At 40.7% G+C, this 16,212-nt stretch overlaps 1 protein-coding gene across 6 annotated transcripts in view; it reads left to right on the top strand.

Moving 5' to 3' along the window:
• Window positions 1–11,484, top strand: part of ZNF462 (zinc finger protein 462) — a 94,011-nt gene extending 82,527 nt beyond the window's left edge. For all 6 annotated transcript variants that reach the window (XM_055790499.1, XM_055790496.1, XM_055790497.1 and 3 more), the window contains 3 exons: window positions 2,257–2,386; window positions 7,432–7,546; window positions 8,787–11,484. In XM_055790499.1, coding sequence (XP_055646474.1) covers window positions 2,257–2,386; window positions 7,432–7,546; window positions 8,787–8,988 — 447 coding nt within the window. In that variant the 3' untranslated portion in view covers window positions 8,989–11,484. The remainder of the gene's footprint in view (window positions 1–2,256; window positions 2,387–7,431; window positions 7,547–8,786) is intronic.
• Window positions 11,485–16,212: the final 4,728 nt, after the last annotated feature.

Consider the following 16,212-nt stretch of genomic DNA (forward strand, 5'->3'; position numbering starts at 1 on the left):
AACTTCCTCCATTTTCTCTCACTTCTGTTTTTTCTTTAGGAACTCATAATCAAGGGTTTCTAAAGCTGTTCATATTGATAAGAATTGGTAGACTGTTGTATGCAGACATGATTATCTGGAAAAGGCTCTTGTGTATGCTAGGTTTATTTAAAAAGGAGGGGGAAAAAAGGGTTGTGAAACAATATTATGGCGATGTGATTCAGCCTTTCTAAAAGGCGGGAGATTCCAAACATAAGATTGCTCTGGCAACTTTAGCAGTGTGACATGCCATGCATATTTTAATAACAAAGAGGGTAATACATCCCTGTTTACATTTAACAAGGCAAAGATAAATAGCAAGTATAACCAGGTCCTAAGTTAAGACTACTGTGGAGTTTTTATGCAGTGCAGACCTGATTCAATCTTTGAGCAGTCATTAGAGGCTTTCCACGGACTGTTAGCTTTGAATTTCTGTAACCATTAAGTGTGTAGCTGAGAGACACTTTAGTTGTAGGACTGAGATGTGTTTTGGAGTATTTTGTTAGAGTCCTTCCTTGTCGTGTTTCCAGGGGAGGCAGCTGTATGCCTCCACCTGTTGGAGCTGAGCTGCCCAGGTCCTCACTAAAAACTCTTACTTCATTGACTGAATGACACTTTCCTTACAGTCATAAACATTTATGCAGCAGAAAAGTCCCAACAGAACTTTCCATGATTAACAAGTATTTGGCTGTCTTACAAAAAACAAACTGTAAAATTAAGTTGGTCTGCTATACTTATCTGCCCTCTTCTCTGTTACTCCTGGGGAGTCTTCTGCAGTTCAAATAGTATGTGAGATGCTCCACACCTCCTAGTCACCCCAGCAAAGTCCTTGGTGTATCCAGGAGGCATTACTCCTCATTCTTTTGACACAGTGCATCAGGTTTGGAAGATTATCCCCTCTACCTTCCCTTCTTACTTACCTTTCCAATCTGGACCTGCAGTGATGGTGCCGGTAGTTTAGGGTATCTTTTCGCCATTTCTCCTTGGTAGCTTATATCTTGCTAATTTGTGTCCAAGTTCTGGGCTTAGATACCCAAGTCATATGTTGCTCCTTAATGAGTTCCTGTGCATGAGCTGAGTTGAATTAAGTGCCCTGCATGTGATCTTGTTTGTTTAAATCTCAGTAGATAATGTGTTAAGTCAGAGGACCTCATCACAGCTGTCTGTATGGAGTAGCGCTAGGAGTCTGCACACCACTGCATTTAGGATAGTTTGCTGCTTGGAGATATACTACAGTCTAATTCACATGCTCCTTAGGTTCATTCACATTCCCTTTCCCACGGAGGGATGAAAAATAAAAATAGTGGTTGTTGATATTTCATTCAGCATCTTGCAGGAGGTGGTGTACTGTGCTCATTCCCCCATCTCCACTCTGTCTGCCTCTGTGGCTCAGTGCCTGTGCTGCTGGAGGGCTGTCTCTTTGCATGAAAGATTAATCCAAAATCCTTCCCAGCAGTGATCAATGAGCTCAGAGGGCGTTTGTCATCCAACAAGTATTAGCCCTAGTGTCCTGGTCATGCTTCACACTTTCTGCCTCTAGTGTAAATCTGGACTTTTCCTCTGCTGTTTCTGTTGGATGTGGTGGAGTTCCTGACTTCTGTGCCCTAAGCTGCTCCTTTCTGCTGCTGTGAGCTGTGAAGTAGCTAGTGCGTTTCACCCTGGGGTTAGCTGAATTTGGCTGCTGGGTGAAGTGTTCCCATTATAGTCTGTGTATCAGTTTGCAAAGCACTTTGCAGCCCTTCATAATGGAAATTAATCTGTTATTAGTGCGTGAAAGTGTATGTGGCACACAGCAGCCATGTGCATAGTAAAAGACCCATACTTTCATGAATGAAGCTGAATGAACCAGTCACAAAGAATTTTTCTGCAGTGTGGATGTGCAATAGCAGTATTTGATCACAGCAGTTGAATGGTGCTGTAAGAGGAGGATACAACTTAAAGTGTTTTGCATTTCTTGGAAGTTTGTTTTTTTCTTTTTTGATACATCAAAACCAGGCAGAAATGAGAGGGGTTTACTGGATGTCATTATTTTTTGAAAAGCAAAAATGAGAAATGCAGAATAAACAGCAAAAGAAGAATCATAATTGAAAAGAAATCTATGTTAATTTAATTAGGTAACTGCATATCACCTCTAGCTGAGCAGGCTTTGGGGTGCACTGGATTTTGTTTTGCATAAGTGACAATTTTTCTGATGAGCTGATGATTGTGCTGATTGCTGACAAAGTGTTTCTTTCAAAGGTGAGTCGTAATTTTGAGCTGGTTGGACGGGTTAACTTGGACCAGTTGGAACAAATGAAGGGGAAAACAGAGAGCTCCAGCAGTGATGAAGAAGAAAAAGAAGAGTTAAGCCCCAAGACTGAAGACGGAGGTTAGTGCAGCACTCTTTTCATTTTATTTATTTATTTATTTTATTTATTTATTTTACTCTTTGGCACTGCAACATACCCCACCAGTCCCACCAAGCAAGGTTAGCTGTTGACTCTACAACACATTCCTATAAAGCCAGGCTGGCATGGCAGCAGGAGCAGAACAGGGCTTTTGTGAAGACACTGCTCCAGGAGGAATCTTGTGTTTCTAATCCTTGTTGCAAGTTTTCTGTCTGTTAATAAAATACATACTATGAGAAAACACAGATAACATCTGTGACTTATCTGCCCAGAACAGATATCTGCCCTTAACAGATAAGGGCTTGGCAGACTGTGTGAGTACGTGGAGTGGTTTAGTGGTCTGTCAGATTTTCAGTTTTGGCAACCAGCTTTCAACTTTTCACTTGGCATTGCTCAAGTGAGGGATGAAGGGGTTTGGCCAAACTTTTTTACGGGCTGTTATTAACTGTGCCCAGCATTCCTTGACAGAGTGGGTCAGTCCTGTTGCAATTGGCAATCTGCAGTTGGCAGCTCTGGAGCCAGGGTAGGTACCATGCTCCACCTGTACCATTGTATATTTAAATATGTACCTACATTCATATTTGAGACTAATCCCACCAACTTCAGCAAGGCTAGGCTACATGCTTGCTAATGCTTTTGGGTTGGTCAAAGTTAGATCAGCAGAGAAAAAGTTCTCTACAAATTGAACTAAGGGTTTCTTGTTGTTCCTTTTCAACAACCTTCCCCCATGAAAACCAGGTTATGGCAGTATCTGTTGTAAACGGTGTGTTGTCTAGTCTGCTGTGGTGCACAGTTCATCAGTCCAATGCATTATGTTCGCAACTCTTGAACATCTTTAGCCCTGTGATGTCTGAATGTCAGGGTCCTGGGGTCAGTCATCTTCTTGATGCTGACGACCACAGTTAGCCAAGTTCCATGTACTTTAACTAAAGGCACTGCACCATGTTTACCTTTTTCTTTACATTTTCAGCTTTCAAACTCACTCTGCAGTTGTTCACAAAAGAAAATGTGTCTTCCTACACCTTTTCAGATGCTGAAAAATTCCAGTTTCTGGATTCATAGGTTGTTTATGAAACAGGAGGGGTTCATATCATGCTTCTTACCTTTTAGTAGAAAGATCTCAGTGTCTTGGCTTTTATCTAGTGTCCCCGCAGCATAAATTAAGTCTGTGCTTTTCACCAGCACTTCACTTCAAGTGGTTTAGTGATAGCTTTTATTTAGATGAGAAATGAAGTGAGTTGGATAGGAAACCATTTATGTTTTTAATGAAAAATATTCAACACAGTATCTCAGAGCAGAAGAAAACTCAGAGGAGGACTTAAAGGAGTATTTGTTCTATATATGTTTTGAAGTTCAACATTAGTAACGCATGGTGGAAACATCCTTGGGTGTCCGTTCAGGGACGTCTTCGACCCTCGGCGCCTCATGGCTGGAGCAACGATTTTGTAATGATTTGACTGAAGGACCAGCTCACCGTAGCTGCAGATGTAGCAGGCTGATTAATGTTTTGTATAGACCCACAGCTAGCAGGGGATGAAGAGAGTCATGCTGTCCTTGTGAGGATTACATTAATATTACATACAAGCACAGGTGCTGAAGTGACCTTTGAAGCCATGGTATCTGGACCAAGGATAAGAAGGTGCTATCTGCCAAACCTTACAAAACCCTGTAAATGCACATTTGGAAGGGGAACAGACTAAGGTGAAGTTCATTGTTTAAACTGGCTTTAGGTTCCACTGTGAAAATGCAAAAGTATCACCTTCTGTGCCGGAGATTTAAATTTGCAGGAGTAATAAATGTTATCCCCATGCATCACTCAATCAATGGTTAAGTAAGGGATAGCGTCTTAATACTTACAATTTTTATTTTGTACTTTTTTCACATATATCTATGGATTTTTAATCTCTTACAGACTAAAATGATTTCTTCATGCTTTTCCAGATGACCAGTCTAAAAAAATTGTGCATATTTCCAAGTTTTGCAGCTATTGTGTCCTGACTGGTCTGTAGGGTCAATGTTTCACCATTGTTATTTTTATTCCTTTTTAATCTATTATTATTTGTAATACATTATACTAAAATAGGTAGAAAATTCAGCAGAACCGTATGGCTACCACAGCAAGGGTATTTAGAAAAGATCCAGTTGTATCAACTATATTTTTCTAGACAAGTTGTGAATTACCACTATAAGGTACAAGATGCAAGGTACACTTTCAGGAAATGTCCCAGTGAGACAGGAACTGAAGGCATGGTTGGAAGCAGAGTTGCATGCTGACATCTCCCTGTGATTTACAGAAGATAGGTCTAACACAGAAATGGTTTGCCCTGTTACCAGAGGACCAGATCTATGATTTTAAATATCAACTGTCACAGTGGCTGATGCTGTCACAGCTTTCAAACCACATCAGCCTGCGTAATCCAGTATGCCAGTTGGCTGCTTTTGACAATTCTAGCCTTTGTGGCATTAGCAGGAAGTGGGATTTGCTGAGAGTGCCTCTGTGTGCTCAGAGTATCTGGAAGCAAATGCTGTCTGAACTTCTGAAATCTGTGGCTTTGGCAGAACGAGGATTTCTTCCCATGAGTCAAACAGCTGCTAGATTTACCACTTTGCCTTCAGGCTGGTGTGTGCAGTACTGAAGGTGCAAAGAAACGTGGGTTTCTTCTCCAAATGAGCTGTTGGACAGTGGACCAAAGAAGAGATGCTGCCCATTTGAACAGACCAAGCTGGGCAGCAGAGCTCAGCAGAACTAAACTGCTGTCTTGGACATGAAAGAAAGGGTAGTCGTCAGCTGCTTGTGAAAGATAGTAGAAAATATATTGACCTGGGACAAAGAAGGTGAGGCAGAGAAAAAGAAGGTGTGTGGCGTACACCATGGAAAGAACAGCCTCCCCCTGGTAGGGACTGCATCCCAGAAGGACTGTTTGTCTTTACTGACCTTTATGTCTTGGTCTTAGCAGAAACTGGAATTGAGAGGTATTTTTCCACAGTAGATTAAAATAAATGTCCATGAGTAGCTGTACATGTGATGCAGGAAACTGCAGAGATGTTGGGTGTCTGTGCAGTCTGTTCCCTCTCTTCTTCAGGCCCAAAGAAGAGAACCTTCTGATACTCATCCAAGAAAGCAGCCCAAATTCACAGCCCTAGAAGCAAAACTCATCAGGAAGTAGGGTGAACAAGACAGTGTTTCCTGAAGAAGTGATGGATTTACTGGAGTAGCACTTGCTAATCTTAGTGGAAGTTGCAAGTGTAAATCATGGACTGGTTTGGGTTGGAAGGGACCTTTAAAGATTATAGTCCAGCACCCCAGCCACGGGCAGGGACATCTTCCACTAGATCAGGTTGCTTAAAGCCCTATCCAGCCTGGCCTTGAACACTTCTAATGATGGCACCACACCTTCTCTGGGTAACCTGTTCCAGTGTCTCAACACCCTCATCTTAAAAAATTTCTTCCTTATGTTCAACCTAAACTTATGCTTTTCCTGTTTAAAACCATTACCCTTGTCCTGCCACTACTGCCTTAGTAAAATATCTCTGTCCATCTTTCTTATAAGACCCCTTTAAGAATTGAAAGGCCACAACAAGGTCTCCCCAGAGGCTTCTGTTCTCCAGGCTGAACAACCCCAAGTCCTCTCTATTTGAGCAAAACGGCCTCTGTGTTGCATTATCTCCTCTCTGCGGAGGCCAAGAATAAACTTCCTATTGTGTATTATATGCTAGGTAAGTTCTCGCACAGAACAGCAGCATTTGCCTCTAAAACTTTTACCTTCCCTGTACTGTGACTAGGCTGTGTGTTATGGTGTGTTCATAAATTTGGACCACACATAAGGTACTAAAATCCAGATGTAAACTCAACTAATGGCATTGATTGACTTTCTGGTGTTCTTCTTGACACAGCACCTTGCTTTGTGATATTTAACCACTTAATAAATCACTGACAGTAAGAAATACAGAGTGGGTTTTTTTCTTTCAGGGACATAAAGCAAAAAATGATGTTAAGAGCCATTCGTGTAGAACTTTAGTAAAGGCTAACTAGTGAGAAATGTGTCACAAAAATACATTTACAGGACTTACATACAGATAGTAGGGAATGTGTGGGCAATTTTAAGTTCATAGGCTGATCTTGAACAGAGAAATCTGAGAGTGAAGAAATCCAAGTGAGCAGGGATCAGAACCAGAATGAAACAAAATCCCTTTTCTTTTATTATGTCTTTTGGGAGGAGTCAGAAAGACATTCTGTTGATTTCTTGCTTAAGATAATCCCTGCTAAGGAATTAATGCTCTGAGCAGATGGTGCTGTCTCATTTCCAGCAAAAGAATCAAGTGAGATAGTCCATGCAATTGTTTTTAATGGCTTGTGTGGTGATCATCTTAATTTGTGAGAAAATGTTTCATCTTTTGTTAAAGCTTGCTGTGTTCACATGGAGCTTGGCTTTCAGAAATACAGCTCCCTGAGCTGCCAGTGGCTTCATTCGTATTACTAGGTGCTTGACACTTCTGCAAAATAGGCCCCTAGCACTTTGTATAAAAGATCAGGATGGGATGAAACACCTAAGATGCAGAACTTAACCCATGAGACTTCATGATGAAGGGATATCCATTTATTATGAGGATCACATGTTAAATATACCAAGTCTTTGTTTCCTGAAATCTGTACTACCAATACAAGAAATCTAGGTGGGCTTCAGTGGGTTTTTGATTTTGCTTTCAAGCCCTTTCAGCCCTAAACTTCTTGGTTTTGGTTTTGACTTAAACTACACAGTCTCTTCATTTATTGGAATACAGGAACAGGGAGTAGTAACTCATTACCCTTATTTGCAGAGGAGCTTTAAGACTTGGGTTGACGTTTGTGGCTTACAGTGCCACTTTGCTTTGGGGGAGTTAAATTTTCACAAACAGTTATTTGATTGGTAAGTCCTTTTGCTTCTCAGGGATTAGAAGGTGCAACAGAGGGGATCAGAGTGGGATCACAGCGGGCCTTTCTTGCCCTGGTACTTCTGAATTCATGGGCTGTGCTGTCTTTTCCCAGTTCCCATGATGTTTCCTGACAGCGGCGCTCCAGAGAAACGCTTCCCGTGTGAGTTCTGTGGCCGATCATTTACAGAAGGCTCTGAGTGGGAGCGACACGTGCTGAGACATGGCATGTAAGTTGGTTTACATTACTTTGCCAAACAGCCACAGGTAACAGTAGATTTCTATTCATCCATCGCCCACCCCCATCCCATTCCTCAGCTCCTGAAAAACCCTGTGATGAAGGCAACTGCAGTTCTCTGAAGAATAATTCTGTCTATCATAAGTGTGGATAATAAGTCATGCAATGTCTCTGCATGTGAAGTTCCTGTTCATCCTTTTTGACTCTGCTGCACAGAGTGGCTGTAGACTGTAAAGTTTAACTGTGATTCTAAAACTTGAGATTGTCCCAAGGTGAATACCACTTGGCCAGGATTAACGTTACCTGACTGTACTGTTGATTTTGCCTGCCAGCAGAGAAGCATAAAAATGGGAGAAAATTACTACAGAATGTTCAGGGAAGGAACTGCTGGGGTTTCCCCCCCTTCATTGTTATATCTCTTTCACATGGTTACAGCTAAACTTGCATAGCAGTGCAAAGAATTATGTACAGAAAAATGTCAAGACCTTCAAGGGAAGTAAAATCAATTTGAATGAACTTCTCCTAAAATGTGTACAGTGAAGTTCACTAGTTCACAGTGAAGATCCTTGCCTTTCATTAGCTGTTTGCACACTGTGAGTTGATACGCGTCACAGATAAGATAGGCGTCTCTTGAACAATAATTTCACTTATTTTGATTAAGATCTTAGTGGTAGTAGAGATGTCTTTGGTGACCAGAGTCGTCGATTTCATTCAAGGTTGCTGACGTGCAGAAGACATTTGAATACAATATTGTAGATTAGCTGTGATGGGAAGAGAAATATTAGTTCTGTTGCTCTTAATCTTGTCTGCCTAAATATGAGTACTCAAAAAGCTGCAAGCTATAAAAAGTTTTATTGGTTCAATAACTTTGGGAAAAGTACTCTTTTCCTGTGCCTTTGTTTGGTGCCTCAAAGTCTTGTTTACCAGGTACTGGGAAAATGGGAATAAAATTTCAAGCTCACAGTTGGGGTTCTTCCCTCTTCTCCCATATCTGTCCCCGTGTAGAGCAAATAAAAATTTGGTTTCAAAGCTAGAATATTATGGGTCCCACTGGTAGTTTCATTCCACTGCCTCTCCTTTTGCACATGAGGTGGCAATGGTGTGGCTGTTTAGGTCCACCTTTTTAGAAAGTGATCTGTTTGTTTCTCCGTCGTGTCACATGCACAGATTGGCTTTGCTGTTCTCTGTATCGACTGTAAGTGTTTCTGCTTTCTGCTGCTTGGCTTTCCCAGGGCACTGAATGAAAGCAAGCACAGGAGCAGTGAGGACAGCCAGCCAAAGGAGGACATAGAAGAAACTGTTAGCACACTGCCAGAAGAAAAAGAAGGCATTGAGAAAATGGTGGTGGACTATTCCCACAACAGTGAAACAGCAGTCAGCGTGGTAGTTGCTGACAAACCTCTCCAAGACAACTCGGAGGCCAAAACCGAATAAGCATTTGATGTGATTCTAGTCAACGTACTTGAACAGTGATGAACGGGGTGGGGTGGGTGGGTGGGGTGGGCAGAAGGAAGAAATAAAGCTGCTTTTAGGACTGAATGATCTATTTTCAAAGCACTGGTACCTGTGTGAGTGTGTGTATATTAAAGTTATTTAAGTGATGGAATAAGTGGCTCCATTACATCACTGCATCTTTTCTTCTGGATCTTGACAATGGGAAGTTACGTTCATCTTGGACTAATGAAACAACTCCCGGTATTCCTACATTACACATCGTGCTTTGCAGTGGAGACTTCGATTGTCTGTGAATGGAAGCGTCGTGAGCATGGAAGAAGTGGGGGGGACAACTTTTCAACGCACAAATTTGTGTGCGTTTTTCTAGTTTTAATACGTAATGCTTTTCCAGACTGAATGCAACTGCTTTAGAAAAGAAAAAAAAAGAGAAAAAAAAAAAAAAAGGAAAACAAAAACAAAACAGAAACTGCTTTGCTTAAAACAGTCACCTGTTTCCTAGTACCTCAGAATTAACCAAGGGAGATCTCTGCATTTGTCAGTACTACCTGTTGTTGTTGTGGTTAAATGTAGAGAGACTGCTGAGCAAGGTGGTGAATGGAGGAAGAAAAAAAGTTTTAAAGAAAGGAAAACAAATTGTGCTTAAAATCCCAGTGTGGGTTTTATTTCTTAAAATACTGTGATTTTTTTAATTATTTTAGTAAAAAAAAAAACAAAAAAAAGAGAGAGAGACTTTAATTCCTAGATAACTGTTTGTGAATTGTCATCCTTTATTCCAGGTAAGCTGTTTGTTAGTATTCAGTTATAATTTTAGGATTTGGTAGATTTCATGTGACTGATTGTGCGGTTTTGTTTGCCACATGTTTATTTTCTATCAGCTTGAGGTGTTACAAATACAGCACAATTAAGTTTCTCATGTAAGATGAGTATTTCTTTTCGAGGGGGGGACAGGGAAAGGAGACTAGAACTTGTGAATAGAACTTTTTGTTGTTGTTGTTAATTTTAAACATATGGAAATAACAAAGAAGTTTTAACTTTTTTTTAAAAAACTAAAGAACCAAACTTACGGCACAGCTATGCAGCTCGCGGGCCAAACACATAGGTCCTCATAACCGTTCTGTTGCTTGTCATATTAACATCTATCAGTCTCACACCAGTAACTTTTTGTTAAGATTGGCTGCCTTTTTTTCTTCCGTCTGTGGTGTGCATGTTTTCTTTTTGTTTTGGTGTGGTGGGAGGGAGGGGTGTCTGTTAACACATCTTTTTGCAAGCGGAGGTGAAATAGTTACATACGACATTGAGCCTGGAGAACTACTTTTACTCGATTCAAGGTGGAGTTGCTAAGTTTTTCCCCTCCTCCTTAGCTTTTAGCATGAGGGGAGCAGTGTAGAATGAATAGGAAACCTGCGTACCTAAGTGGCTGATCCTGCACTACTTCTTGGGTGGAAAGCCTACCAAACTGAACAGGAGTTTTGCCTGAGCAATGAATACAGGATCTGGTGCCCATGGTATGTTCTGATTGTGAACAAAAAAAAAAGAGTTTCTTTCCAAAAAGTAGAAAGTACTTGACTGAAACCTAGTTTTAGAAATGCATGTGTCTTCGTTTGTTTTTTTTGTTTTGGGGGGGATCTGTGGGAGGGGGAGGGGGGAAAATAGGAAGCTGCTGAGGAAACGGTGTTCTAGAGAGCTTCACATGAAATTGATGGCAAAAATGTTGCATTTGTGGAATAAGTGCTACTTGAGAAGCATGGTGTTTTGCTTTTGGGGATTCATCAATTGTGTGTTAGGGCGATTCTTATGATTTTTTTTGTTGGGGATTTTTTGTTTTGTTTTTTGAAGTAGGGAGGGAACATGGAAAAACACATTGGAGGGACAAGTATAAATACACATTTTGTGTCTGTATTTGTTTTTTAATTGGCCTCATTTCAAATGTATTTAAACAGTTCCATACCTGGATTGGGTGTTTGTAATGGTTACCAAAAATGAAAAAGAAAAAAAAAAAATGATTGTGACATGCTTTTATCACTACTTAATTTTTCAAATAACATGTAAATATTGTAATCCATTGGATTTTGTTTTGCTAACCTGTTAATAAAAAATATGGGACCATTATCCTTTTAACAAGCCTAGAATGTCATATTTTTTTTCCTTTTTTTTCTTTTCCCAAAAATGTATACCTGATATATTGTGGACACACATTTTAGATGCATTATTATGGTTCTGTTGACTGTAATGACATAGAATTGAAAATAACATTTTTTTCATTGTTTAATTTATACAGAGGACTTTTTCAGAGTTTGACAGAAGGAAATAATAGCAAAATGCTAACCCATTGGCTTCAGCACTCGGTATTTCCTGATTTTAAAATTACTGCTTACTGATGGGGGATAGGAAGGGGATACTGAACTGTTGCACTGACGGGTTTGTTTTTTTTTAAAAAAAAAAACAATGAAAATTAATAAAAACTTTTTAAGAGTGTCTGCTTGTGTGTGTGTGTACTTTTTTATTGGCTACTCTGATGATAGGTCTGCACAAGTGACTGGTTCTGCCATTGGCAGCTGTGGGAGGGAGCACCATTTTCCCCTCTCTACCCTTTCCTTCCCTGTTTCACAGAGAATTTTGGACCTACAGGCAGGAGGAGTGACTACTCCTTGCTCACACAGGTCTAGGGTCTACCACATCCCTGAAGAATGCCTTGAATATCCACCAGCCCAACATACATTAGAGGTCAAGGGCACACTGCCAAGGTCTGCTGACTCCTGAACCCAAACATAGAAATGAAGGAATTTTGCAGGCTGTCTTGAAAGATCAAAGTAGATGGAGATGGGCTGGTATCTGGATTAGCAACTCAGTCTTTTTATCAACTACAGAATACTGTATGCTCCAGCCTCTGATGACCTGCCGGTTCCAGCATTGAGGCTGTGCTTAACTGGAGTTGAATATACACCCAGTAAGATGGAGCAAGAGCCATTAGTTTTTCCCCTTTCACCACTGGAAACTTAAAATGATGCTTGTGGTAGTGTCGTGGAATCTTTCTTTGCTAAATAAAGACTTTTAAATGCACACTCAGAAGATGTCAGGGTTTTTTTTCTGAGTGTGTTTTAATTGGGTCCTGTTTCCAGTTTTAAGTTGCTTTTTGATTGCACTGGAACTGGATCTCAACTGAATGTGTATGATGTTAAACACTATGAAAGCTTTGATCACCTGATAGCTTTACATGCTTCCGCCTTTCTCCCTAGGAGTCAAAATAATTCTCTTGAAATACTTACGTCCTTATCCTATGTTTACAGAGGAAAAGGAGAAAAAAAATATGGATGCCTTTTAGGCCTTAGACTGCCTTTTTGCAGTGGTCTCTGGAGACGTTTGCTCATGAGGGACACCTACCAGTAATTTGCATGTTGTGTGCTCTAGCCCAGAGCTAATCTGCACTTCCACAAATTTAAAAAGAAAAAGGGTTGCTCAATGTTACACCACTAATAAGAACTGCATAGCCAATGACCTTGGGATGATTTCTAGAGTATTATTGTTGCATTATCCCGTTCACCTCAGCAGCAGGATTGTGTGAGTTTGAAACAAAGCCCTCAATCTCCCCAGCGTTAGGTTTCTGGCTGAACATGACTGGATCACCTTCCTTGAGATTCCTGTGCTGCACTGAAATACAACAAGGGGGTGGGAGGAAGAAGGCAAATGAAATAGTTACTAACTTGATCCTTGACTGATGTTACTTCTCTGCCTTGCCAGTCAATTCACTGACTTATAACTGGGAGCCCTGGGCTTCATAAGGAGCATTAGTGCCACAGGATAACTGGTGTTTGGTGCACACTGCATTCCCAGGCTCATTGTTCTTCCTTTTCTTAAGGAGTCTGGGTAAATGTTTGCCATGTTATTGCTAGCTGACTGCTGGCATTTTCTTTTGGTCTAGAGGTACAGTGCCTGAATGGCCTCCGTGCAAAGATCTTGCCTTTGTATTCACACCAGTGCAAAGGCTTTGCAGGAGTTGCTATGGGAAGACAGACTGCTATCTCCCCCCCTTGCAAACACGCAGCCTCCCTGGAGCGGAGTTGAGCAGTTGAGGTTACCCTGTGATTCAGGGACCAACACAGAGGATTGGCAGGCCCATTCTAAGTAAGGATTGTAGGTCTGGAAATGTAGGGTTTCCAGTGGAAAGTCGCTCTTTGTGAAGTGATAGGGTCATTGATACTTGTGGCACAGTTATCTTGGAAACTGGTGTTGCACAGAAGACTTCATGTGAACTTAAACAGCACAAGTCAGTCTCCAGGCTCCAAGAAAGTATCTAAATACAATTGCAGAGGTTCAGTACATTTCAATGAAAACTGCCCCAAGTTTCTCCACCCTTCCTCACACTGAAGTCTTTCTTCAGTATTTTTCTGATAACACAGGGCTTTTCCACCATTAAAGCCAGCTGTCTGTCTCCAAAGCAGCAAGATTACTGAACAGGAAATGATTCTGGGTAAGATTATGGAAAAGGGAAAGTTTTAGTCCAAGATAGGCTTAAGATGTTGGAATAACCTTTCTTTGTTTACAGCATAGTTAATTCCACATCCCCCACACCAGCCACTGCTGGAGAAGGTGATTTCAGTTTGGGCAGTCTGGAGTACAAAGTTTAGCCTTGCAGCCTGCAGTCCTTCCAGGATGCAGCTTGTAAACTTTTCATTGTCTTCTCATTATGTAGGAAACTGTCCTCAGATAAATGGGTAGGTGCAAACATGATGTGAACAACAGGTGGGGCTGGGTGGCTTAAGTCAAAGCACAAGCATCCTGGCCAAAGCCTTGGCAGAGAAGGTTGATGCTGCCTCTGGGTCAACTGATGTTTGGAGAGCTTAGCTGAAGGCATAGTCTTTCCTGCTGCATTTGCAGTTACTTACCTGTGTGTGGAAATACAGTGTGCATTTTGCAATGGTAGACGGTAAGAAGGAAGCCTGATTCATCAGACATGCAGGTCCTATGTGTGTCTGGCTATAAAGGAAGAAGACATTTAGGCAGGAAAACAGGATTATTTTTTCCTTTGGGACAGTGGGGCAGCGCTGGGGCAGGTCAACCCATAAGCATGTGGTATCTTCACTGTTGGTGCTGGTTTTGGACTCCTACAAAGCCATGACTGACGTGGTCAAATGTCAGCAATAAACGTGCTTTTGGCAAGAGGTTGAGCCAATGGCCTCCAAAACTCCCTCCCAGCTCTGTTTTCCACTTCAATTTCACATTTTCGTATTTCTTCAGTGTTCTGTTAACCTTTGATTTCTCTAGCTTGTCTCTTGACTTTTTGTAAGCCCATGTTTTTGGTGAAGTGTGAACTACTTCAAGGATGTGCTCACTGACTCATGGACTTTTCTCTATTCAGCATTTCTGCCTGTCCTATGTCCAATAATTTTTGACAAAAAGGCATGCCTTCCATCTAAATGTATGCTCAGTGACATATAATGTACCTAAGGAAATGATCTCATAGCAGAATCAAAGCAAATTTTATCAGATTTTCTCTGTGGGTTTATATGCATCATTAGCAGGGAACAGCACCACACAGCTCTTAGACATAGAAAATGGCCATCATGTAGGAGAAGTTATTGATTTGTATTTCTGTATTTCACCTTGGCCCAAACTATTTAATTAGTTCTGACTTGAATCCTACAGTTCCTTTTCTCCAGCATTCCCACCATATACCACAAATCAAGTAAAATACCCAATAAAATAGTGTCAGTGTGGTGGGGTTCTTTCTCCTTTGCTTTTGTGGTTGATCCAGTATTCTTGCTTGTTACAGCTGGAGGAATCCAATCCAAAGTTCTGTCAACTTGGAAAAAAAGGAGGAAAACAGCACGAAAAATAAGCAAAAGATAATAACTTCTCATGCAGTGCACTCCATTGTGTAGCAACAGTTGGAATGTGCAGCTAAGTGTCAGGTAGCACTATTGACTTTTCTCTCTGCATTTGAGTTCTATTTTTTCGTAGCAGAATGTGAGAATTGATCAGATCAGTTCTGTTCCCTGTCTAATTCAGCGTCTTGACTCCTGAAGGAAAAAAGCAAGAAATCCAATGAGGGTGAGCAGGAAGGGAATAATCTGTCCCTAATGAAAGTCTCATCTTAATCTGTTTTGATAATAGCTTTGTGCACAGAAACAGAAGGAGTCCTACCTCTTTCACTTTCATTTTATGTTATAGTATACAGAAGTTCAAGTACTTTTGCTACCAATTCCATTTTAAGTTTTACTGAACTCTTGGTTTCTCTGATGAGAACTGACAGGTAAAAATTTTTTGTGTTAATGTATTTTATTATCCTAAAATAAAAGGTTTCCTAAAGTTAGCTGTGAGATCTCCGTTATTCTTATGTAGTTCACAAAATGTATTCCTCGTGTACATAAAATAATCTGTCAAGAATTCCAACTGATTCATTTCAGCTAAGATGCTTAGGAAAAAATGAAGTCAGCTGCTGGAATGAGAAGAGACACACTTCTCCTCAAATAATTTGCCTCTTTGAATAGTTGCTGTAAAAGCAAATATGCCTCAGCTTGATTCTTGAATTATCTATTGAGTTTACACTTCTATTAATGAGGAGCTTAGCTCAGTCTAGCCAACTGTATATGCATGACTTCCAAATCTAAGTGAAATGTGTCTCTTTGCAGCTGTTCTGTTGTGCTCTCAGTAGTGTTTAAAGAAAGAAATATATTAACCAGCTATGCCTCAAATTAATTTAGCTTGTGTTGAACTGAAACTTTGACTTTTCTCCTGTAACTGAAGGAAATCGTATTAAACTGCTGGGCCAAATGATTCAAGTTTTTGTGGAGTCATTTATGCTAAAGTCACTCAAGATTTCTAGCAGTCATGTTGCAGTAGAAGGAGTGGTAGTTTTGGTCTTCATGTAGGTAGTTAGATAACCAGTAGATAATTAGAAAGCAAGATCCATAAAGCAATGAGTCTTGGATGTGTTATTTCCAGATAAAATGTTTTCCTCTGCTTAGACTCTTCAGGACCTCAGGTATGTGATTGTTGAAACCACATGATTCAAGTAAAGTAGTCATTCAGAAATAGAAAAGAATTGGTTCATCGTAATATGCAGCACTAAAAGCTTGTTGCCTGCAGAAAGAAGTGAGGGTTTTGAGCCATCTTGCTGCAGCTGCATGGTATTTTTTGCCATTACTATAGGAGTCTCCTCCTGGAAAACAGGTTAGAACAGGGGTCCTCAAACTACGGCCCGCG

The sequence above is a fragment of the Falco peregrinus genome, chromosome Z (genome assembly GCF_023634155.1).
Source record: "Falco peregrinus isolate bFalPer1 chromosome Z, bFalPer1.pri, whole genome shotgun sequence".
NCBI lineage: Eukaryota > Metazoa > Chordata > Aves > Falconiformes > Falconidae > Falco > Falco peregrinus.